Source organism: Podarcis cretensis (assembly GCF_951804945.1).
Source record: "Podarcis cretensis genome assembly, chromosome: 8".
Lineage (NCBI taxonomy): Eukaryota > Metazoa > Chordata > Lepidosauria > Squamata > Lacertidae > Podarcis > Podarcis cretensis.
This window is the reverse complement of record NC_137177.1, coordinates 7,195,614-7,219,936: the sequence shown is the minus strand read 5'-3', so window position 1 is coordinate 7,219,936 and position 24,323 is coordinate 7,195,614. Positions and strand designations below refer to the sequence as shown.

Below are 24,323 nucleotides of genomic sequence, written 5' to 3'. Positions count from 1 at the left end.
CGCCTCTTTGACTCTCCAGCTGGAGACAGAGCAGGCAGGAGAGAACCCGCAGCAGTTCAGGAGCACAAAGAGAAATCTTGCACAAATTAACCACCAGGACATTTTTTTTGCGCGTGTGGAACAACGCCTGTCCAGGGAGGCAAGGAAACAATTCCTGCCCTCTTTCTGTAGGGAGCAGGCGTGACATCACTTCCTCCCGTCCTGCCCCCTATTTAAAATCCCCCCTCCTGGCTGCCTTAGAGGCACCTCGGCTGGTTTTCTGCTCTTGTGCACAAAGAAAGTCCTTCAGCGTCCAAGGACATCCACCCCCTTCTGCTTCTCCTTCCTCCTCCTCCTCTCTCCCCCTGTTCTCCTTCCCATCTGCGGCTGCTTCAAACTCTTTCCTGCATCTCTGATCTCCCCTCCTCTGAAAAAAGGACCAGCGAGAGAGAGAAAGATCCATCTCTCCAGGACCTCAGCGATGCTTTCCAGCAGAATCTCGCTCCTGTTCCTCTTCTCCTGCCAAGGTAAGTCTGGCAAGGGCTCGGATGTACCTTGGGACGGAGGGTTGCATCTGATGCTAGCCTTGCACGGAACAGGACCATTGAAACCCACGCGGTGTTCATTGATTTCAGAATGAGCCAAAAGCCTCTGTATAGCTTAGCCGGGAAAGTGATGTTCTGCTTTCTTCTCTCCCAACACTCGCATCTCTTAAAGGAACTCAATTCTCTCCCCATCGGTTTGATCGGCCAAAGTTTCCCCCATTATTATTATTATTATTATTATTATTATTATTATTTGGAGGGGGTTATTTATGCTCAGCTGAGCTCAACCTCACTGCACCATCTCGCCTCCTCTGGACTTTAAATCTCTCTCTCTTGCATACTGTATGTCCAGAGAAACCTCACGGCTCCCCCCAGGATTTAGCCAACCTCACAAGCAGCTTGGCATTCAAAATTCCTCCGAGATCTTTGCAGCTTAGTTTTTGTTCTTGGTTGAAGCGACTCGAAACACAACCTCCGTGCCAAAAAGAGTTAGAGACAATGTAAGCATAGTCTACAAAATTTCCTTACCAGGAAAAGTTAGCTGGACTTTTTCCAAACATGATTTGGACCCTCTCCATTTATTTGTAACCATTTTCTCCACGAGATCCCGGTGATCTTGTCATATTTTCCCTTCCTGGATCCCTCCTCCCCTATTTTTTCAGCTCAGCCTTTCCAAAGATGTGCCTTTGCAGTGCCATCTGGAATATGACAGCTACAAGCTGGTGTCCATATTTCGTTTCCCACTCGTTTTTGTTTTTTAAAAATATGAGATGTTTTCCTCCCTCCTATTTGAGGGCAGAATCACCTCTCGAAACGCAAGGTAAATGAATGCTCTTAGGAACTTGGACGGCAATTCTGCCCTCTAATGATTTCAGAACCCTGGACAGCGATTCCTCGGCTACTTTCCTAGTTACCGTATTTGTGGCCAGGACCCAAGGCGCTAGCGAAGCTCCAAAAGCATTATGATTAAATAGTGCATTTTAAAAGAATCTCACCCACCACCAAACACATTTTGAACAGCAGGTCCCTGAGCCCTAATCATGAGCTTAGTTTGAAACACACACCACTAAAACAGCTTCCTGTGTGGCACGGCAATTGCTGTTTGTACTGTGCTTTGGATAATGGCCAAAAGGTTTGATCAGGGGGTTGGGCAGTGTGGTGTATTGGGTAGAGCTGTCCCGGGGATATCCAGATTCACTCCCAGCTCTGCCACAAAGTTTCTCTAAGGTGGGCGAGGGGGTGTGTGTTGTGCAAAAGTCAAGATTTCCAGGAAAGAAAACATTATAGAGTGTACAAATGATACCCCACAGCTGGAATCTCTCTCTCTGTGTGTGTGTGTGTGTGTGTGTGGTGTGTTAGGCAAAGGCAAAAGAAATTGTGAGATTACCATATCACAACACCACTAGCGGACTGTGTTATCATACGGGGGGCAGGCACTAACTAAACAGAGATGACCGCCTTGGGTTTCTGTTTTGCATCTGTACATTTACCTGTTTCGATAAAGGTTTGTTATATAAATAATACTGGGCGACCATAATTCCTAAACCGTTTCCCCTCTGCAAAAAACCCCACACACATTTCTGTTCTGATACTGCCATTGGGGGCCAGCTGCGGCCAGGAAACTGCCCACCTGCTATTTCTACCCTGATATATATGTATATCACTCTTAATTTGATTACTTTCCCCTGGGCTGTCAGCTGCTGCTGCTGCCGAGTGGTGTAGAGTTTCTGAATAGGGTTGCCTGGGAGAGAATTTGATGGATAGAGTTTTGCCTGTGATCAGGCTCTGGCTGATGAGCACATGCAGAGCTGGCAAGGTGTTTTTTTATTCCCATCTAATTCACAAGGGTCTCTCTCTCTCTCTCTGTGTGTGTGTGTGTGTGTGTGTATGTGTGCTAGCCTGCCCGCCAGCCATTTGACTTGGTTTCGGCTTTTTGGAGCTCTCTGCTATGCAGAACATCTTTCTGCAGATCACCTGCTCCCTGCACAGGGCAAGCAACAGAAACCGAAGAAGAGCTGCTTTTTAATGAGTCAGGCCAGTGTTGCCTGCACGGACTGGCAGTGGCAGGGTTTCAGGCGGGAGACTTTCCCTACCTGGAGGGGCCACCGGGGTTTGAGCTTCTGCAGGCAATCAGATGCTCTGTCTCTGAGCTACTGCCCATCCCATAATAATAATAATAATAATAATAATAATAATAATAATAATAATTTATATCCTGCCCTGCCCAGCCGAAGCCGGGCTCAGAGCGGCTAACAACAATAAAAATAACACAGCATTCTAAAATCCATTCATTCTAAAATCAGTTCAAAATAAAATTCATGACAACCATTGGGCTAGAGTTCTGTGAGGATTACCAAAGGAGGGAGTCAGGCTGTGCCTTGGCCAAAGGCCTGGTGGAAGAGCTCCGTCTTGCAGGCCCTGCAGAAAGATGTCCAGTCCCGCAGGGCCCTAGTCTCTTGTGACAGAGCGTTCCACCAGATCGGGGCCACGGCTGAAAAAGCCCTGGCTCTGGCTGAGGCCAGACCAAGCTCCCTGTGGCCCAGGACCTCCAAGATGTTTTCTTTTGAAGACCGTAAGGTCCTCCGTGGGACATACCAGGAGAGGTGGTCCCGTAGGTACATGGGTCCTAGGCTGTATAGGGCTTTAAAGGTTAAAACCAGCACCTTGAACCTGATCCTGTACTCCACCGGGAGCCGATGCAGCTGGTAAAGCACCGGGTGATTGTGATCTCACAGCGAGGACCCTGTAAGGAGTCTTGCCGCGGCATTCTGCACCCGCTGGAGTTTCTGGGTCAGTCTCAAGGGCAGCCCCACGTAGAGCAAGTTACAATAAGACACAGGAATGCGGGAAGCTGCCTCACACCATTGTTCCATGTTGCTCAGCATTGTCTGCACTGGCCGCCAGCAGCTCTCCAGCATTTCAGGCCCTACTTGGAGTTGCTGGGGTTGAATCTGGGAACTTCTGCATACAGAATCGTTGTATTTTAATATTCTGCTGGAAGCTGCCCAGAGTGGCTGGGGAAACCCAGCCAGATGGGTGGGGTATAAATAAATCATCACCACCATCAAGACAGATTCTCCACCCCTATTCAATCCACAGATTGAACAAACTCGCTTTTCTAGAAGTGTCCCTTAGTACTGTATCACAAAACCTTTTATTGGCATCACATACAACATCGAAAACAAATCAGAACAGAAGGAGGCAGAGCAGTCTATCGTCACATCTCTTGGTCTCCAGAGAGATCAGACGTCTGCTGTGTATTTCCACGACAAAAAACCAAATACAGTGGTACCTTGGGTTACATACGCTTCAGGATACATACGCTTCAGGATACATACGCTTCAGGTTACAGACTCCGCTAACCCAGAAATAGTGCTTCAGGTTAAGAACTTTGCTTCAGGATAAGAACAGAAATTGTGCAGCGACGGTGCAGCAGCAGCTGGAGACCCCATTAGCTAAAGTGGTGCTTCTGGTTAAGAACAGTTTCAGGTTAAGAATGGACCTCCAGAACGAATTAAGAACTGCAGAGATATTTAGCCACTAACTTGGTGAGCTCCTGATCATTCCCCAGTAATAGAAAATGTATGACCTCCGACTCTGGTTTCCATTTGGGGATACAGAGTTGATCTAGAAATTGCTGGTGGAGATCAGCATATAGTTTACAACTGAGAACCATATGTGTAAGGGTTTCCACCAGGTGGTCTTCACATGGGCATGTTCTTTCTCCTTCCACCCTGCCAGAGAACCTTCCCCAAAGGAGGTTGGATGGATTTGAAAATGACAGCCTAGGTTAAGAACGGACCTCCGGAACGAATTAAGTACTTAACCCGAGGTACCACTGTACTGCCCCTCAATGAGGCCAAACTTAGATTCACAAAATGTCTAGGGGTATGCGTCCACCCCCAGAAAAAAGCACGGCAGATAAGTCATGTCGTTGGTCAATCTAGCCAACTTCTGACTTCTCCGACTTCTCAGCTGCTCTCCAGAAGTTCCCCTCCCCGCCACACTTATTCCCTGGGATTGATTAACCAGGAATGCCTGAGGTTGAACCCAAGACATTCTGCGTACAAGGCACTGAGCTCTACCACTGAGCTACACCTTGACTGGTGATGGTTATCGGAATGCTCCCTTCTCACTCCCATCATTTTCTTCCTGGCTCAGTTCCTCCATCTAGACTGGCTTGGGAGTGAAGCTGGTTGAAACTGGAACTGTTAAGCACTGTCCATGTTGCCGGGGAACTGTGTGTCTGATACCCATGTCCTCCTGCAGGTGCCTCAACTACCCCACTCTATCTAGGAGGGCTTGTACCAATCCAAAGTCTTGGGTACCTGCCCAATGTGCTGTCCAAGTGCTTGGTGCTGATGATGCTACAGGGACGCAGGTGGCGCTGTGGTCTAAACCACTGAGCCTCTTGGGCTTGCCGGTCTGGAGGTGGGCGGTTCGAATCCCCGCGACAGGGGTGAGCTCCCGTTGCTCTGTCCCAGCTCCTGCCAACCTAGCAGTTCGAAAGCACACCAATGCAAGTAGATAAATAGGTACCACTCCGGTGGGAAGGTAAACGGTGTTTCCATGCGCTCTGGTTTCCGTCACGGTGTTTCTTTGCACCAGAAGTGGTTTAGTCATGCTGGCCACATGACTGGGAAAGCTGGCTGCGGACAAACACCGGCTCCCTCGGCCTGAAAGCGAGATGAGTGCCGCAACCCCATAGTCGCCTTTGACTGGACTTAACCATCCAGGAGTCCTTTACCTTGCTGATGGGCAACTTCAAGACCACTCCTCTCATAAAAAGGCAAAGGGACCCCTGACCATTAGGTCCAGTCATGACCAACTCTGGGGTTGCGGTGCTCATCTCGCTTTACTGGCTAAGGGAGCCGGCGTACAGCTTCCGGGTCATGTGGCCAGCATGACTAAGCTGCTTCTGGCGAACCAGAGCAGCGCACGGAAATGCCGTTTACCTTCCCACTGGAGTGGTACCTATTTATCTACTTGCACTTTGCACCTGCTTGCACCTGCTAGGTGGGCAGGAGCAGGGACCGAGCAACAGGAGCTCGCCCCGCCGCGGGGATTCGAACTGCCGACCTTCTGATTGGCAAGTCCTAGGCTCTGTGGTTTAACCCACAGCGCCAAACAAAGAATTGTAGAGTTGGAGGAGACCCAGCAATGCAGGGATATGCAGCTGTCCCATATGGGCATTGAACCAGCGACCTTGGTGTTATCAGACCAAGCGCTAACCAACTGAGCTATCCATAGGGAGCTGCCTTATTCTAAGCGAGACTGTTGCCCATCTAGTTCATTGCTGTCTGCACTGACTGGCATCACCTCTCTAGGATTTCTATCTTTCTTCTTCAAATTTTTTTATTAGTTTTCCAAATTTATAACAAACATATCAACAAACATCAAAAGAAGACATCAAAAAAAGAAACAAACATTTATCCTGGCTGTAATACTCCCACTTTTGTTATCATTAGAATCATAGAATTATAGAATTGGAAGAGACCACAAGGGCCATCGAGTCCAACCCGCTACCAAGCAGGAAACACCATCAGAGCACTCCTGACATATGGTTGTCAAGCCTCTGCTTAAAGACCTCCAAAGAAGGAGACTCCACCACACTCCTTGGCAGCAAATTCCACTGGCGAACAGCTCTTGGGTGACTTCACTGTCACTGTCGAACAGCTGTTGGGTGACTTCTTCAAATCCCCCTGGCTGAGTTTCCAAATAAGTCATTGTAGCAGTTTACCAAAACTATTTTCACATAAAATTTACTTCGTCAATTAACATCTTTCTTTCTTTTCATTTTGACTTTTATCCACAGTATTCTACAACATCACATATTTAAATCCTACGCCAATCTGTTACTCGCAAGTAATTCTATTTAAGTTATCTTAACATATTTAACTAGATAATCTTTAAATTTCTTCCATTCTTCTTGATACTCCTCCTCCTTCTGGTCGTGGACTCTTTCGGTTAGGTCAGCTAGCTCCGAGAAATCCATCATCTTCATCTGCCATTCCTCCACTGTTGGTGTTGTTGTTGTTTAGTCGTTTAGTCGTGTCCAACTCTTCGTGACCCCCTGGACCAGAGCACGCCAGGCACTCCTGTCTTCCACTGCCTCCCGCAGTTTAGTCAAATTCATGCTGGTAGCTTCGAGAACAGTGTCCAACCATCTCGTCCTCTGTCGTCCCCTTCTCCTTGTGCCCTCCATTTTTCCCAACATCAGGGTCTTTTCCAGGGAGTCTTCTCTTCTCATGAGGTGGCCAAAGTCTTGGAGCCTCAGCTTCAGGATCTGTCCTTCCAGTGAGCACTCAGGGCTGACTTCCTTAAGAATGGAGAGGTCTGATCTTCTTGCAGTCCATGGGACTCTCAAGAGTCTCCTCCAGCACCAAAATTCAAAAGCATCAATTCTTCAGCGATCAGCCTTCTTGATGGTCCATCTCTAACTTCCATACATCACTACTGGGAAAACCAGAGCTTTAACTATACGAACCTTGTTGGCAAGGTGATGTCTCATTTGATTTCCAATTTTTGGCCAGCAAAATTCTAGCACCTCTCCAGGATTTCAGGGCTCCGTGAAATATGCCTCCCGGCCTCCTAATTTTGAAGGGGATCTTATTTGGAGGCTGGGCACACATGGGTGAAAGCTCACAGCCCAGTAACAGGATCCACTTTCCTGCCTGGTTCCAGGTCAATTTGTCTTAGAGAGGCAGTGTGGTGTAGTGATTAGAGGTTTTCACCAGGAACTGGGAGCCCAGGGTTAAAATCCCGACTCAGCCACGAAGGGTGACCTTGGTGCAGTCACTGCCTCACCTACCTCGCAGGGTTGTTGTGAGGAGAAAATTGGGGAGGAGGGAGAACCACGTACAGCAGGCCGAGTTCCTTGAAAGAGAGGTGCGATATAATGTAAGAAATAAAGAGATTGGCAGATCTCTAAGCGGTGGCTGGATTACTCTTCCTAGAATGTGGTTTCCACCAAATTAAACTTAGCTGAAAGGGACCATCACTCTGTGCTCTACATCTTATCAACTGGGATGATCTAAAGTTAGTTCTGGGAGTGCAGCTTGGTTAAAATTCCGATTCCCTCTGCTTTGTTTGCAATGTCACCTTGACTGAGAGCATGTTGTGTGTGTAGGAATCTCTGGATCAGACTCTGTTGTGCAACAACAACCACCCTGGGGACAACCTCAGAGCACCTCACTTGCTTGCAGAAGGTCTCAGGTTGATCTTCAATCAAGGAACATCTCAAGAGCTTGGACAGAGATCCTGGGTGCTTGCCAGCTCACCAATAGCTTGATTCTGCATAAGGCAGATTCCTATCTTATCATAACCCCCCAGGCATACCCTGGCTGTATGATTATAAATATGTATGTATGTCATCTTCTTCTTTGGCGATCACTTGTAGCCCAGTAAGATTGTCTTCCATAAACACGGTCTTAACAGTGAGTCCATAAGTGACTGTAGAGGCCAATTCTGGATCCACACATCCTTCCACAGTGGGGACATTGGTTCCTGGGTGGGAGTTGATCACGGTGTGGATTTGCGAAGCGTGCCTTCCTCTTAGCGCGTTTCTCCCTTGCGTCCTGAGTTCATTGTCTTCAAAGTCCATGATACCTTTGGTAAAGGCTGTTCTCCAACTGGAGAACATGTTGGTGTATGTATGTACATTTAATAAATAATACAGTGGTACCTCGGGTTAAGTGCTTAATTCGTTCTGGAGGTCCGTACTTAACCTGAAACTGTTCTTAACCTGAAGCACCACTTTAGCTAATGGGGCCTCCCGCTGCCACCGCACAATTTCTATTCTCACCCTGAAGCAAAGTTCTTAACCCGAGGTACTATTTCTGGGTTAGCGGAGTCTGTAACCTGAAGCCTATGTAACACTATGTATGTAACACTGTAGTGATGTTAAAGGTAAAGGTAAAGGGACCCCTGACCATTAGGTCCAGTCATGACTGACTCTGGGGTTGCAGTGCTCATCTCGCTTTATTGGCCGAGGGAGCTGGCGTGCAGCTTCTGGGTCATGTGGCCAGCATGGCTAAGCCGCTTCTGGCGAACCAGAGCAGCGCACGGAAACGCCGTTTACCTTCCCGCCGGAGTGGTACCTATTTATCTACTTGCACTTTGACGTGCTTTCGAACTGCTAGGTTGGCAGGAGCAGGGACCGAGCAATGGGAGCTCACCCCGTCGCAGGGATTCGAACCGTCGACCTTCTGATCGGCAAGTCCTAGGCTCTGTGGTTTAACCCACAGTGATGTTAAAGTTACCTTGGGGTATGTTTGCGTGCAGAGCTGGCTGACTCCCCAGTTCTCGTTCAGGCTGTGCCTGCAGCTGTCCATCAAATAGGGAACCAATTCCAGCCTCGTCTGCAACAATACCTAGTGGTAGCTGAGTTAAAGATAATGTATTTTTCATCTTTTGTAAAGGAAATGGGAGGTGGCAGCTACTGGCTGTGTTTTGGCATTAACAGCCTTGCACTACACAATTTCCACTCTCTCTTTGTTCAGCATCACTCCCCCACCCCACCCCTTTCCTTGTTGTTGTGCTGCATCCAGGGTTATGTAATAGCCTTATGCAAGATGAAGAATCAGCTCACCTGAACAACTTATCACTATTCGATCTCCCTAAGTCACCAGGCTCTCTCTCTGTCTCCAGCCTGCTGCAGGTGGGCAGAGACGATTGCCAGATCATCCCTTGAAGACTCCTTAATCCCATCATCTTCTTAGGTTCACACCTTGAACCTTCAACGCGGGACCTGCTGGGATTCAGCCGACGTTTATTTTAAAAAGTGAACGTTTTTTCCCTCTAAAAATTAAAAAGTTCACAACATTGGCTAGCTGCAACATCGATTTCCAGTAAAGCCATTGTTTTGGTTCTTTTAAAAAAAAACAAAACCTAAATTTTATCAAGGTTTATAATATAAAATTATAAAATTAAAGGTTATATATAATGAAAGGTTATATATAATTATATAATTAAAAGGTTTATAAAAATGCAAAACTTGATATATTTTCCCTTTTTAAAAAAACCAAATAAAGACTTTTATATAGCTACAGTGGGACCTCGGGTTAAGAACTTAATTCGTTCTGGAGGTCTGTTCTTAACCTGAAACTGTTCTTAACCTGAAGCACCACTTTAGCTAATGGGAACTCCTGCTGCCACTGCACGATTTCTGTTCTCATCCTGAAGCAAAGTTCTTAACCCGAGGTCCCACTGTAACCTGAAGCATCTGTAACCTGAAGCGTATGTAACCTGAAGTGTATGTAACCCGAGGTACCACTGTACAATAAAAACGCGGGGGGGGGGAATAGAGAAGGAAAAAGGAAGAAATTGAAAGAATAGAAAAGAGGTTAAAAGAGAAAGATAGGAGAATAAGTTGTTAGTTTTGTTCTGATGGGGAGTAAATTCCATCTACAAAATGCCAACTTCCCCTCCTGTGCTGAACAATACTTTTTGGAGAATTCTAAGAAATAAAATAAAAATCACTGCTACATTTCTGCATTTTGGCCTGAGAGTGGTCCAAAAACCTAAGCCGAAGCTGGCATTTCAGCCTTGGAGCATCACAAAGGACACACTCATTTCTAAGCGAAGAAAGGAGCTCCTTTTAAACTTTTTTTTTTTCTAGATAATAATAATAATGACAAAACGTTTCCCAGGTTCTTGGCAACGTTAGGACCTGGAGAACGCGCTCATTCTTTGCAAGACAATTAGGAACAAGCTGTACCAGGATTAACAATGCTGTGTGCCTCCTGGGCATAATATGTGTCATTTTTTAAACATCGGTGAACAGCTGTTCCCCTTGCAATTTTAATAAGCCAGGCTTAGTGGGCAAAATTAAGAGCGAGGAAGCGAAGAGGTGGCCCTGCACCTGCACAGGTTGGACACAGGCTGAGTCTCTTTCGCTCTGTCATTGTCTCCCTCCTTCAGCACCTGAGACAACACAAAGGCAAAACGGATAATACTGCTTTTCAAAAGCCCAGGCTCTCCTCTGCTGTTTTCCTTTCCTTTTCCCCTCAATTCCTTTCTTATTTAGACTGCAAGCTCCTGGGGCAGAGAGCTGTCTTTTCTCACTTGTCCTTGTTCTGCAAAATGCTTTGTGCATTGACGGCGTGATATAACAAACGTTTGGAGGAGCAAATTGGAGAGATCAAAAGGCGAGGTTTGCAAAGAGCCAAGGGGGTGTTTAAAGAACGCCTCCCATGTTGTTGTTTTTTAAGAGCGGAGAGAACTTTGGCAAGAACTTTTGACATGCAGAGGTGGAGCTGGTGGGGAACCCTCTGCTGAAACAGCCGCTTGTATGTCTCGATAGTTCAGCACATCGTTAACCTATGGAACTCACACCCACAAGAGGCACCAATGGCCATCAACCTAATAACAACAACAACAACAACAACAACAATATTGTGGTACCTCGGGTTAAGTACTTAATTCGTTCTGGAGGTCCGTACTTAACATGAAACTGTTCTTAACCTGAAGCACCACTTTAGCTAATGGGGCCTCCTGCTGCTGCCGCGCCACCAGAGCACGATTTCTGTTCTCATCCTGAAGCAAAGTTCTTAACCTGAAGCACTATTTATGGGTTAGTGGAGTCTGTAACCTGAAGCATATGTAACCTGAAGCGTATGTAACCTGAGGTGCCACTGTAATAATAATAATAATAATAATAATAATATTTATTTATTTATTTATTTATTTATTTATTTATTTATATATATATATCCTGCCCTCCCCAACTGAAACCGGGCTCAGAGCAGCTAACAACAATAAAAGTAACACAGTTTACACAAAACCACCAACAATTAATTAAAATACATTCTAAAATTCATTCATTCTGAAATCAATTCAGAATCAAATTAATGGCAACCATTGGGCTAGAGTTCTATGAGGATTACCGAAGGAGGGGGTCAGGCTATGCCTTGGCCACAGGCCTGGTGGAACAGCTCTGTCGTGCAGGCCCTGCGGAAAGATGTCAAGTCCCGCAGGGCCCTAGTCTCTTGTGAAAGAGCGTTCCACCAGATCGGGGCCACGGCCGAAAAAGCCCTGGCTCTGGTTGAGGCCAGACCAACCTCCCTGTGGCCCAGGACCTCCAAGGTGTTTTTGTTTGAAGACCGTAAGGTCCTCCGTGGGACATACCAGGAGAGGCGGTCCCGTAGGTACGAGGGTCCTAGGCCATATAGGGCTTTAAAGGTTAAAACCAGCATCTTAAACCTATAGAGCCTTTCAAAGAGCATTGGACAAATTAATGGCGGAGAAAGCCATCAATGGCTGCTAGCCATCACGACTATTAGCTATGCCTCCACAGGTGGAAGCAAATGATTCTTCTGGATATCAGTTGGGGCTGCAGGAGGGGCCTTGGGTTCAAGTCCTGCTTGTGGGTTTCCCATGGGCACTGTGAGAGTAGGATGGTGGGCTAGCTGGACTATCGACCTGAAACATAAACCCTGCCTTCTTTTTATATTTGATCAACCTGCTTGAACTGTTGGGGTCCGGAATTGGTGGGGTCCAGAAGTCCCATCTCTGTTTATTGATACATGACATTGAGCAAAAGGTATTCAATCAATCAATCATTTTTAATTTGTACAGTGGTACCTCGGGTTAAGTATTTAATTCGTTCCGGAGGTCTGTTCTTAACCTGAAACTGTTCTTAACCTGAAGCACCACTTTAGCTAATGGGGCCTCCCGCTGCCGCTGCTGCACGATTTCTGTTCTCATCCTGAAACAAACTTCTTAACCTGAAGCACTATTTCTGGGTTAGTGGAGTCTGTAACCTGAAGCGTATGTAACCTGAAGCGTATGTAACCCAAGGTACCACTGCACACCGTCTTTCTATCTTACAATACTCAAAGCGGTTTACAAGCTGAAGAAACAAAAAATGTACATCTTATAGCAATTTAATGCAATACAGTGGAACCTCGGGTTACAGACGCTTCACGTTACAGACACTTCAGGTTACAGACTCCACTAACCCAGAAATAGTACCTCGGGTTAAGAACTTTGCTTCAGGATGAGAACAGAAATCGTGTTCCGGCAGCACAGCGGCAGCAGGAGGCCCCATAGGCTAAAGTGGTGCTTCAGGTTAAGAACAGTTTCAGGTTAAGAACGGACCTCCAGAACGAATTAAGTTATTAACCTGAGGTGCCACTGTACAAAAATGTGATAATAAAACGGAACTTTAAAATAAGCAACCTACGTCAAAAAAGTTAACATTCAACAATCATTAGAATTGTATAAAATAATAATGCCAACATATAAAAGTTAAACAGAAATCCACTCAACAGTTACAATAAATATAATTTCTAAACTATAATCAATAAAAGCATGGCAAGCCACAGTACATATACAATACAAATTGAGAAGCAGAGACTAGAGGGTGGAGCAAGGCAAGATATTGTCTCTCCCATTTTACAGAGGGGAAGTTAAGGCTAACAGTGACCTACCTCACAGGGTGGTTGTTTGTTCCATGTTTATACTGAGGTGATCATCCTCTATGCTCCAAAGCTCCAGTCACGTGTGAATATTTCTGACCAAACAAACAAGAGATAACTCTCTCTTTTTTTCCAGCCCTGGCGCTGCCGTTACCCACCCAGCTCTCGGAGGAGGACGAAAAGGTAAGAACAGGAAAAAGGGTGGGGTGGTCATGTCACCTATATGGGACCCTATATGTGCTATACCTTTAAGCTTCCCCCAAAGAATTCTGGGAAGTGTAGTTTGTCGTTTAGTCGTGTCCGACTCTTCGTGACCCCCTGGACCAGAGCACGCCAGGCACTTCTGTCTTCCACTGCCTCCCGCAGTTTGGTCAAACTCATGCTGGTAGCTTCGAGAACACTGTCCCACCATCTCGTCCTCTGTCGCCCCCTTCTCCTTCTGGCCTCCATCTTTCCCAGCATCAGGGTCTTCTCCAGGGAGTCTTCTCATGAGGTGGCCAAAGTATTGGAGCCTCAGCTTCAGGATTCGTCCTTCCAGTGAGCACTCAGGGCTGATTTCCTTCAGAATGGAGAGGTTTGATCTTCTTGCAGTCCATGGGACTCTCAAGAGTCTCCTCCAGCACCAGAATTCAAAAGCATCAATTCTTCGGCGATCAGCCTTCTTTATGGTCCAGCTCTCACTTCCATACATCACTACTGGGAAAACCAGAGCTTTAACTATACAGACCTTTGTCGGCAAGGTGATGTCTCTGCTTTTTAGGATGCTGTCTAGGTTTGTCATTGCTTTCCTCCCAAGAAGCAGGCGTCTTTTAATTTCATGGCTGCTGTCACCATCTGCAGTGATCATGGAGGCCAAGAAAGTAAAATCTCCCACTGCCTCCATTTCTTCCCCTTCTATTTGCCAGGAGGTGATGGGACCAGTGGCCATGATCTTTGTTTTTTTGATGTTGAGCTTCAGACCATATTTTGCCCTCTCCTCTTTCACCCTCATTAAAAGGTTCTTTAATTCCTCCTCACTTTCTGCCATCAAGGTTGTGTCATCTGCATATCTGAGGTTGTTGATATTTCTCTGCTTTACCACTGAACTGTCATCTGTCAATGAGCTGTTTGAGACACAAGAGTTGTGGAGGAATATAGTTACATCGACGCATGAAAAAGGGAGAGAGAGACCCCAGTTCATTTTGGGGGGTTGTTTTTTGTTGCCAGGTTACTAAGTGCATCAGCGAAATCCTCGCAGACACCCTCTCCAGACCCAGCCCAATTCCGGTGACCAGTGAATGCACGAAGATACTTAGAGAGGGTAAGTTACGATCCGTGTGGTCAAACTTCTTAAGCGGTGTCTGCAAATACCCACACCCTCAATGTAATGTGAAAATACAGTGGTGCCCCGCAAGACGAATGCCTCGCTAAACGAAAAACCCGCAAGACGAAAGGGTTTTCCGATTTTTTAGCGGCTTCGCAAGACGAATTTCCCTCTGGGCTTGCTTCGCAAGACGAAAGCCCATAGGGAAATCTCCGGGGACAGCGGGGAAGCGCAGCACCTGTCCTGAAGGCTTGCGGTGGGAGGTCCGGGAACAGAGGAGAAGGCGCGCAGCGATTCTCCTCTGTTCCCGGGGCTTGCGGTGGGAGGAAGGTTTTCCTCCCCACCGCCAACATTCAGAAGGCTGTTCTGAAGGCTGGCGGTGGGGAGAAAAGTCATTCTCCCCCCGCCAGCCTTCAGAAGAGGTCCGGGGACAGACTGTCCCCGGATCTGGTCTGAAGGCGGTCTCCCTAGGAACGCATTAATTGATTTTCAATGCATTCCTATGGGAAACCGTGCTTCGCAAGACGAAAAACTCGCAAGACGAAAAAACTTGCGGAACGAATTAATTTCGTCTTGCGAGGCACCACTGTAGGCCTTTTTAGTGGTGGCTCCTCGCTTGTGGAATGTTGCCAAAAAGAGGCAAGGCCCTGCTGCATCTGTGTTGCCTGGCAACCGTCAGCAGCAGCAGGAAGACGACGACACAGGGCAGCCCTATCTTTCCAGCAACCACCAGCAGAGGGAGCCACTGCTCTCGGTTGTTGTTGCCTAACAACAGCTATCAGAAAATTGTGTTACCTGGCAACAGCCTCTCTGTTGCTTAGCTACCACCACTAGGATGGGAGACTGTGTGGACAGGGGCAAGCGCGAAGGAGGCCCTGTTTGTGTGGTAAATTGCCACAGAACAGGGAAGGCTTTATCAGGGCCTCTTCTGTGCAATCGTTTCTCACGGGACAACAGGCCTAAACTGTCCTAACCTCTCTTTATTATTCAGATGGTTATACCCCCGTGGCTTACAACATATCAGCCTTGACCAACCTCTATGATTCTAACCTGCTTCCCTTCAGACATTCTGGACTACAAATCCCATCAGCCCTGCTGGTCCGAGCTGATGGGAGTTGTAGTCGAAAACATCTGGAGGGTGTGAAGGCCGCAATGGACGGTGGCGAAACACACAAAGGCACACACCTGTACTTTTATCTCAAACCACACCACCCGGCAGCCTGTAATTCCCTGCTGAGAGTAGAGACCCCTATTTCCCCTCATGGAGCTACAGTTCCCAGGATTACATGTGGAAAATGTATTGATTGTTAAGCCCCTCAGCAGCCTTAACAAACAACATTTCCCAGAATGCTTTGGGGGAAGCCATGACTGTCTAAAACAGGAATGGCCAAACTTGGCCCTCCAGATGTTTTGGGACTACAATTCCCATCATCCCTGTTCACTGGTCCTGTGAGCTAGGGATGATGGGAGTTGTAGTCCCAAACCAGCTGGAGGGCCGAATTTGCCTATGCCTGTTCTAAAGCTGAGAATCACTTAGTGCTTTAAAATCACAGTGCTTTACATGGATGGTGCAGATGCGGCCGTAGTCCCTTAGCAGAGGCCGGGGCGCTTTTCTGAGGTTGAACGACTGGAGCGACTCCTCTGCACTTGGCTGGCGTTCCTGCCGGCCTTCAAAGCCGAACGTCATGTGTGCGATGTCTGGAATCCACGATACTCGCTGCGAGTTTTAATTGGCACCCTGTCTGTTTTCAGATGAGAGAGTCCTTGCCATGCTTCACCATCAGCACCTGTTGACGGAGCTGGAGGAACTCACGCATCAAGGTAAACAGGCTAGCCAAATCCAGCCATTCCCCATTCCGTCGAGGAAATGTCTTTCTGAACCTTGGAATCCGTTTCGCAAGGGCTGAGATTAGTGCCAGCTCCAGGGTGCCGGGGAACCTTGGTTTTTATTTATTTATTTCTTTACTATCACTTTTTCCTCCAAGTACCTCTAGGTGGCACACCTCTCCCCATTTTATCCTCCAAACAACCCTGGGAGGTAAGGTAAAGGTAAAGGGACCCCTGACCATTAGGTCCAGTCGTGGCCGACTCTGGGGTTGCGGCGCTCATCTCGCATTATTGGCCAAGGGAACCGGCGTACAGCTTCCGGGTCATGTGGTCAGCATGACTAAGCCGCTTCTGGCAAACCAGAGCAGCTCACGGAAATGCCGTTTACCTTCCCACTGGAGTGGTACCTATTTATCTACTTGAACTTTGTGCTTTTGAACTGCTAGGTGGGCAGGAGCAGGGACCGAGTAACGGGAGCTCACCCTGTGGCAGGGATTCGAACCGCCGACCTTCTGATCAGCAAGCCCTAGGCTCTGTGGTTTAACCCACAGCGCCACCCGTGTCCCTTTGATGTTGTATGTGATGCCAATTAAAGGTTTTGCGATACAATACTTAGGGACATTTCTAGAAAAGTGAGTTTGTTCAATCTGTGGATTGAATAGGGGTGAAGAATCTGTGATGATGGTGATAATTTATTTATACCCCACCCACCTGTGGGTTTAACCCACAGTGCCACCCTTGTCCTCCGGGAGGTAGGTTAGGCAATAATAATAATAATAATAATAATAATAATAATAATTTATTTATACCCCACCCTCCCCGGCCAGAGCCAGGCTCAGCGTGGATAACACCAGTAAAATTACAGTAAAAACATTAAAGGGAGGGGGGAAACCAATTTAAAATAAAGGTTAAAAAGCAATTTAAAATGCAGCCTCATTTTAAAAGTAGCCCATAGATCAAGACCATAAGGGGAGGGAAACATAAGGGTCAGACTGAGTCCAAACCAAAGGCCAGGCGGAACAGCTCTGTCTTGCAGGCCCTGTGGAAAGATGTCAAGTCCCGCAGGGCCCTAGTCTCTTGTGACAGAGCGTTCCGCCAAGTCGGGGCCAGTACTGAAAAGGCCCTAGCCCTGGTTGAGACCAATCTAACCACCTTAGATTGGGACCTCCAAAATGTTGTCATTTGTGGACCTTAAGGTCCTCCATAGGGCATACCAGGAGAGGCGGTCCCATAGGTATGTGGGTCCTAGGCTGCATAGGGCTTTAAAGGTCAAAACCAGCACCTTACACCTGACCCTGTACTCCACTGGGAGCCAGTGGAGTTGGTAAAGCCCTACGAGAGAGGGTGGCTCTCCTAAGATGAGAGTCATGGCCGAGACGGAGAACCTCTGTCTCCCAAGCCTTTGTCCAACACATTAAACCAGGGGTCAGCAACCTAAGGCCCATGGGCCACAGGCGACCCATGGGGGTCGTGTAACTGGCCCACGAGCTGCCCCCAAACTGAGCCACCTGCTCAGTGAGCCCCCACGCGCTGTGCTAAACTGATGCAGTGCGGTGCAAGGACTCGCTTTTGTGGCGCCGGAAATCGTGTCTGCGCAGACTCAGACGCCAGAAATCACATCTGCACAGACGCAGAAGCTGGAAATCACATCTGTGCAGACGCAGACGCCAGAAATACCCCGCCCTCCCCAGCCAAGACCGGGCTCAGGGCGGCTAACAACCAATAATAAAAACAAGTTGATTAAAATACAATTTAAAAAACAAGATTAAAATACAACATTAAAACATTAAGATGCAGCCTCTTCACAGTAGGAGAAAGGAAAAAGGAAAAAGGGGAAGGGGATCAAGTGGATTCCAAGCCAAAGGCCAGGTGGAACAACTCTGTCTTACAGGCCCTGCGGAAAGAAATCAGATCCTGCAGGGCTCTGGTCTCATGAGGCAGAGCGTTCCACCAGGTCAGGGCCAGTGTTGAAAAGGCCCTGCCTCTGGTTGAGGCTAATCTGACTTCCTTAGGGCCTGGGACCTCTAGGGTGTTGCTATTTATGGACCTTGAGGTCCTCCGTGGGGCATACCGGGAGAGGCGGTCCCGTAGGTACGAGGGTCCTAGACAAACAAAAACCAAAAAAACACCCCCACCTTCGGTTGCCTTCCCTGAAATTATCTCATCCCCACTGCAGAAAATGAGAAGCATCGTCTGGGACATGAAGGCAACCATGATGTTTGGGAAGAGGAGGAACAAGAGGAAGTGAAGAAGAGAGATGTCAAGCCTGGCCAGCAGAGAGAAGAAGCTGCGTTGGAGAAGACAGAGGAGCAAAACAGGCAGGCGAATAAAGAAGAGAAGGAGCTGAAAGAGTTTGAGAAGACGGAGAAGACTGAGGAGAAGGTGAAGGAAGAGAAGGTCTCCCGAGGAGAGGAGAACAGAGAGGCTCTGGAGGAACAAGCCAAGGAGCGGATGGAGGAGGAAGAAGAGGGTGAGGAGAGCGACGAGGAGGACGAAGCGAGGAGGAAGAAGAAGAGAAGCTCCTCAGAGACGTGGTCTTCTAAGGAATATTTTGGGCACATCAAGAAGAGGCGCTCTGGGCCTCCAAAGATCAGGAAGGGGATGCTTCAAGGAAGTCAAGAAGACGAGAAGAGGAACGTGAAGAGGCACTTCAGGTCAGAGGAGGACGAGGAGAGCTCTGAAGAGGAGCCAAAGAAATACCACCACGGAAGGTACAGCGATGGCCACCATCATCACAAGGACTGGGAAGAGGAGGAGGAGGAGGGAGAGAAGAAGAGATCTGATCTGGAGAAGAGGGTGGCCGAGAAGGCCAGCGATGAGGAGACCGCCCAGTTTGAGGAGGAAGAGAAAGGTGTGAAGATCTCCAACTCCCAGGCCCAACTCCACGGAGGCTGGAAGCCATGGGGAGAAGGAGGGGAGAAGGAGGAGGAGAAGGAAGGCAAGGCGAGGCATGGGCATCACCACAAACCGGCCGGCTTTGACCTCAAGAAGAGGCACTGGAAGGATGACGTCTATCTGAAGGGCGGCAGGTATCGTGGCCGTGAAGAGGAGAACAGGGAGACTTCTCCGAGCGAGGTCAGTAACCATGCTGCATTCCCATCATAAGGCTTGAGTTGGTTAAGTAGCAAGAAGCAGAGGGTGGGGAGCAGATGGACAGTTACCCCAACGGAGAGGTGTAGAAAGAGGAGGTCTCTGAAGGGTCGCTGTTGGGACCTGTGCTTTTTATCTTGGGAGTCATTCTGGACTCACAGCTGTCCATGGAGGCGCAGGTTAATTCTGTGTCCAGGGCAGCTGTCTACCAGCTCCACCTGGTACGCAGGCTGAGACCCTACCTGCCCGCAGACTGTCTCGCCAGAGTGGTGCATGCTCTGGTTATCTCCCACTTGGACTACTGCAATGCGCTCTACGTGGGGCTACTTTTGAAGGTGACCCGGAAACTGCAATTAATCCAGAATGCAGCAGCTAGACTGGTGACTGGGAGTGGCCGCCAGGACCACATAACACCGGTCCTGAGAGATCTGCATTGGCTCCCAGTACGTTTCCAAGCACAATTCAAAGCGTTGGACCTTTAAAGCCCTAAACGGCCTCGGTCCTGTATACCTGAAGGAGCGTCTCCACCCCTATCGTTCAGTCCAGACACTGAGATCCAGCACTGAGGGCCTTCTGGTGGTTCCCTCATTGCAAGAAGTGAGGTTACAGGGAACCAGACAGAGGGCCTTCTCGGCAGTGGCGTAGCGTGGGTTGTCAGCACCCGGGGCAAGGCAAGTAATTTGTGCCCCCTAACCCGTGGATTTGCGCCCCCAACCCGTGGATTTGCCCTAACCCCAGATGTTGCGCCCGGTGTGGCCGGCCCCCCCTGCACCCCCCACGCTACGCCACTGCTTCTCGGTAGTGGCGCCTGCCCTGTGGAACACCCTCCCTTCAGATGTGAAGGAAATAAGCAGCTATCTTCTTTTTAAAAGACATCTGAAGGCAGCCCTGTTTAGGGAAGTTTTTAATATTTAATGCTGTATTGTTTTTAACACTTGATTGGAAGCCGCCCAGAGTGGCTGGGGAAACTCAGCCAGATGGGCGGGGTATAAATAATAATAATTATTATTATAATCGCTTTTAAATGAGTCAGATGAACTGTGGAACTCATCCCTGCAGGAGCAAATGACAGCCACCCACCTGGATGGCTGATTTTTTTAAAAATCCTTTTTTTATTGGTGTTTCATTTAATACAACAAATAAAATACAGTAAAGTTCAACAATCGTTTACCCATATTCTTTCCCCACACTCTGCCGAGCACTGACTTCCTTCCCTCCCTTCAACAGGTTTTCTTATGTCAGTTACTTTCCCACAGTTTCTTGTTGTATCCAATCCTATCTACGTTGTAAGATTTATTTCAGTCCTGCCAGAGTCTTCAAATTTCTACAGTTATTATTTACGTACTCCATAAATTTCCTCCAATCTTTTTGGAATTTTGCTTCCTCCTGATTTCGGATTCCACGGGTCAGTTTTGCGAGTTCCGCATAATCAACCATCTTCGCCTGCTCTATTGTTGGCAATTCTGGTACTTTCCTTTTTTGGGCTAACGAAGTTCTGGCAGCAGTCGTAGCATACATAAATAACCTTTGATCTGCTTTTTTTATTTCCTCTCCCATCAAGCCTAGCAAGAAAGCTTCTGGCTTTTTCGGGAAAGTGTATTTAAATACTTTTTCAATTCATTATAAATCTGTTCCCAAAAGTGTTTCATTTTCTCACATGTCCACCCCACATGGATGGCTTTGAAAGAGGTTTGGACAAATACCACATTTTTTGCTCTATAAGACTCACTTTTTCCCTCCTAAAAAGTAAGGGGAAATGTGTGTGCGTCTTATGGAGCGAATGCAGGCTGCGCAGCTATCCCAGAAGCCAGAACACCAAGAGGGATTGCTGCTTTCACTGCGCAGCGATCCCTCTTGCTGTTCTGGCTTCTGAGATTCAGAATATTTTTTTTCTTGTTTTCCTCCTCCAAAAACTAGGTGCGTCTTATGGCCTGGTGCGTCTTACAGAGTGAAAAATGCGGTATATGGAGGGAAAGGCTATCCATGGCTGCTAGCCATGGCCAGAGGCAGCAATGCTTCTGAAAACCAGTTCCTGGAAACCGCAGGGCTCTTATGCTCGGATCCTGCTTCTAGATCCCCACAGGCTACTGTGAGAACAGGAGGCTGGACAACATGGGCAGCACTGGTTTGATCCAGCAAGCTCTCCTTAAGTTCTCCTGAGTTATCTTCTCTGGGGTAAGAGAACGGAGAACACTGACGAACTGGCCCCACAGGTACTCTAAACCTGGAAGAAATTTGCAGGAGTGTGGAATCTGAAGCGATAAACCCGAGACCTTCTGGAAACGCAGCATTGTGAGAAAGACAGAATACTTACCCAGCGTCAGCGTAGCATAGGTCTTCAATATCTCACTTGCAACCTGAGCAGGCACTCCAGAAAGCAACAATAAATAATAATAATACAGTATGTAACCTTGGGTTACATACACTTCAGGTTACATACGTTCAAGTTACACACTCCGCTAACACAGAAATATTACCTCGGGTTAAGAACTTTGCTTCAGGATGAGAACAGAAATTGTGCAGTGGCGGCGCAGCAGCAGCAGGAGGCCCCATTAGCTAAAGTGGCGCTTCAGGTTAAGAACAGTTTCAGGTTAAGAACGGACCTCCGGAACAAATTAGGCACTTAACCCGAGGTACCATAATAATAATAATAATAATAATAATAATAATAATAATAGTAATATTTTATTTATATCCCGCCCTCCCCAGCTGACACCGGGCTCAGAGCGGCTAACAACAATAAAAGTAACACAGCATTCAAAAATCAATTCGTTTTAAAATCAATTCATAATCAAATTCATGGCAACCATTGGGCTAGAGTTCCGTGAGGATTGCCAAAGGAGGGGGTCAGGCTGTGCGGAAAGATGTCAAGTCCCGCAGGGCCCTAGTCTCTTGTGACAGAGCGTTCCACCAGATCGGGGCCACAACCGAAAAAGCCCTGGCTCTAGTTGAGGCCAGCCTAACCTCCCTGTGGCCCGGGACCTCCAAGATGTTTTTGTTTGAAGACTGTAAGGTCCTCCGTGGGACATACCAGGAGAGGCGGTCCCGTAGGTACGAGGCTCCTAGGCAGTATAGGGCTTTAAAGGTTAAAACCAGCACCTTAAACCTGATCTTGTACTCCACCGGGAGCCGGTGCAGCTGGTATAGCACTGGATGAATATGATCCCGTGGCGAGGACCCCGTAAGGAGTCTCGCCACGGCATTCTGCACTCGCTGGAGTTTCTGGGTCAATTTCAAGGGCAGCCCCACGTAGAGCGAGTTACAATAATCCAGTCTGGAGGTGACCGTCGCATGGATCACAGTGGCTAGGTCAGGGTGAGAGAGGTAAGGAGCCAACTGCTTAGCTTGGCGGAGATGAAAAAATGCCGTAGTTGCTGGGCCAGGGATGTGGGTCATAATATACAATTTGAGGACTGGGAGAAACTATGGAAGGAGGGTCTAAAATTCACTGCTTGTATGACGTTAAAAGAAAATATGATGAAGATGTTCTATAGATGGTATATGACACTGGTAAAACTGGCAAAAATGTACAAGACATGCAATAGGTGTTGGAAATGTAGGGATAAAGAGGGTACTTTCTACCACATGTGGTGGGAATGTAAGAAAGTGAAAGACTTCTGGGAGAAAATATACAATGAGTTAAAGAAGATCTTAAAATACACATTTATAAAGAAGCCAGAAGTCTTTTTGTTGGGAATAGTAGGAAATGAGATAAAAAGGAAAGACTGCAAATTCTTTCGATATGCAATCACAGCCGCAAGAGTGTTACTGGCCCAGAAATGGAAACAGCAAGAAATACCGACCGTGGAAGAGTGGAGAATGAAATTGTTAGATTACGCAAAGTTAGATAAATTGACAGGGAAGATTAGATACTTAAGAGACCAAAAGTTCATCGAGGACTGGGGGAAATTTGTGGAATATCTGGAATATTTAAGTGAAGGACAGATGACGCTTAAGGGATTTAAAGAAGCACTGTAAAAAAGCAAGAAATATTGTCTAAAGGGATTAGGAAAAAAGAGATAAATAATGTCAATATAAATTTGAGAAATGTGTAATTAAAATTATGACTATGGATGATTTACAGAACAGCTGAGGGAAGTCCAAAAGAGAAATAAGTTATGAAAACGATGTGAAATTAATGTGTTTTGTTTTGTTTTGTTTGCTGATGTTGATTAATAAAAATTATATGCAAAAAAAAAAAAAAAAAAGGAAAAAAAATGCCGTAGTTAGAAGCTGAAAAAGTCCCGTAGTTAGAAGCTGGGAGAATTCAGTGGCTTAAAAAAAATAGCAATTCTGCAGTGCACTCCAACCAGAAACTTTCTCTTTCTGAAACCTGAAGGCTCGAGATCCGTAAAGGGATCAAAGGGAGGGTGTTACCCAGCCCTCCTACCTTCGCAGCCTAACGGCTCCTCTCTCATATGAATATCCTCTCTCCTTCCAGGTCCAGGAGCTGGAGAAGCTTGAAGAGATCGAGCGGGAGCTGAAGAGGGCAGCTGAGAAGCTGGAGGAGCTGAAGAGGGGGTAGTCCCTTTCCACCTTGTGGGTAGATGGGTAGGGTAGAAAAGGAGGCAGGTGGCGTCTTTGTGAACCCACCTGCCCGCCCAATTCCCCTCCACCTCCTAATAAGCAATCCCTGTATATAATCTCTCTCCCTCCAGCTTGGCTTTCGACTGTTAAAAAGGAGCTTTCCCTTGCTTTTGAAACACACACACACGCAAACCTCCACCCCGGCAGGCTTTAGCACAGAGATCTGGAACCAGCTTGCCTCTCCGGCTGTTGGGACTACAACTCCCAAACACCCCTGACTATTGGCCAGCCTGGCTGGGGCTCATGGGAAGCGGAGTCCTGACAGCGGCCACCTCTGAGCAGTGCAGGGTCCCTTCAAAATAGACACATGGCCCCTCCTTAGATTTATACAATTACCGTATTTTTTGCTCTATAAGGCTCACTTTTTCCCTTCTAAAAAGTAAGGGGAAATGTGTGTGCGTCTTATGGGTCAAATGCAGGCTGTGCAGCTATCCCAGAAGCCAGAACAGCAAGAGGGATCGCTGTTTTCACTGCGTAGTGATCCCTCTTGCTGTTCTGGCTTCTGAGATTCAGATTTTTTTTCTTCTTGTTTTCCTCCTCCAAAAACTAGGTGCGTCTTGTGGTCTGGTGCGT

The 24,323-nt window shown here is 47.4% G+C and overlaps 1 protein-coding gene across 1 annotated transcript; it reads left to right on the top strand.

Annotated features, from left to right (window-relative positions):
• Positions 1–233: 233 nt before the first annotated feature.
• CCER2 (coiled-coil glutamate rich protein 2) lies at positions 234–24,072 on the top strand. The gene is made up of 6 exons (XM_079985629.1): positions 234–506; positions 13,080–13,126; positions 14,150–14,243; positions 15,999–16,067; positions 18,250–19,148; positions 23,605–24,072. Exons 1-6 carry the CDS (start codon positions 461–463, stop codon positions 23,686–23,688), a joined length of 1,239 nt encoding a protein of 412 aa, XP_079841755.1. The 5' UTR covers positions 234–460; the 3' UTR covers positions 23,689–24,072.
• The last annotated feature ends 251 nt before the right edge of the window (positions 24,073–24,323 follow it).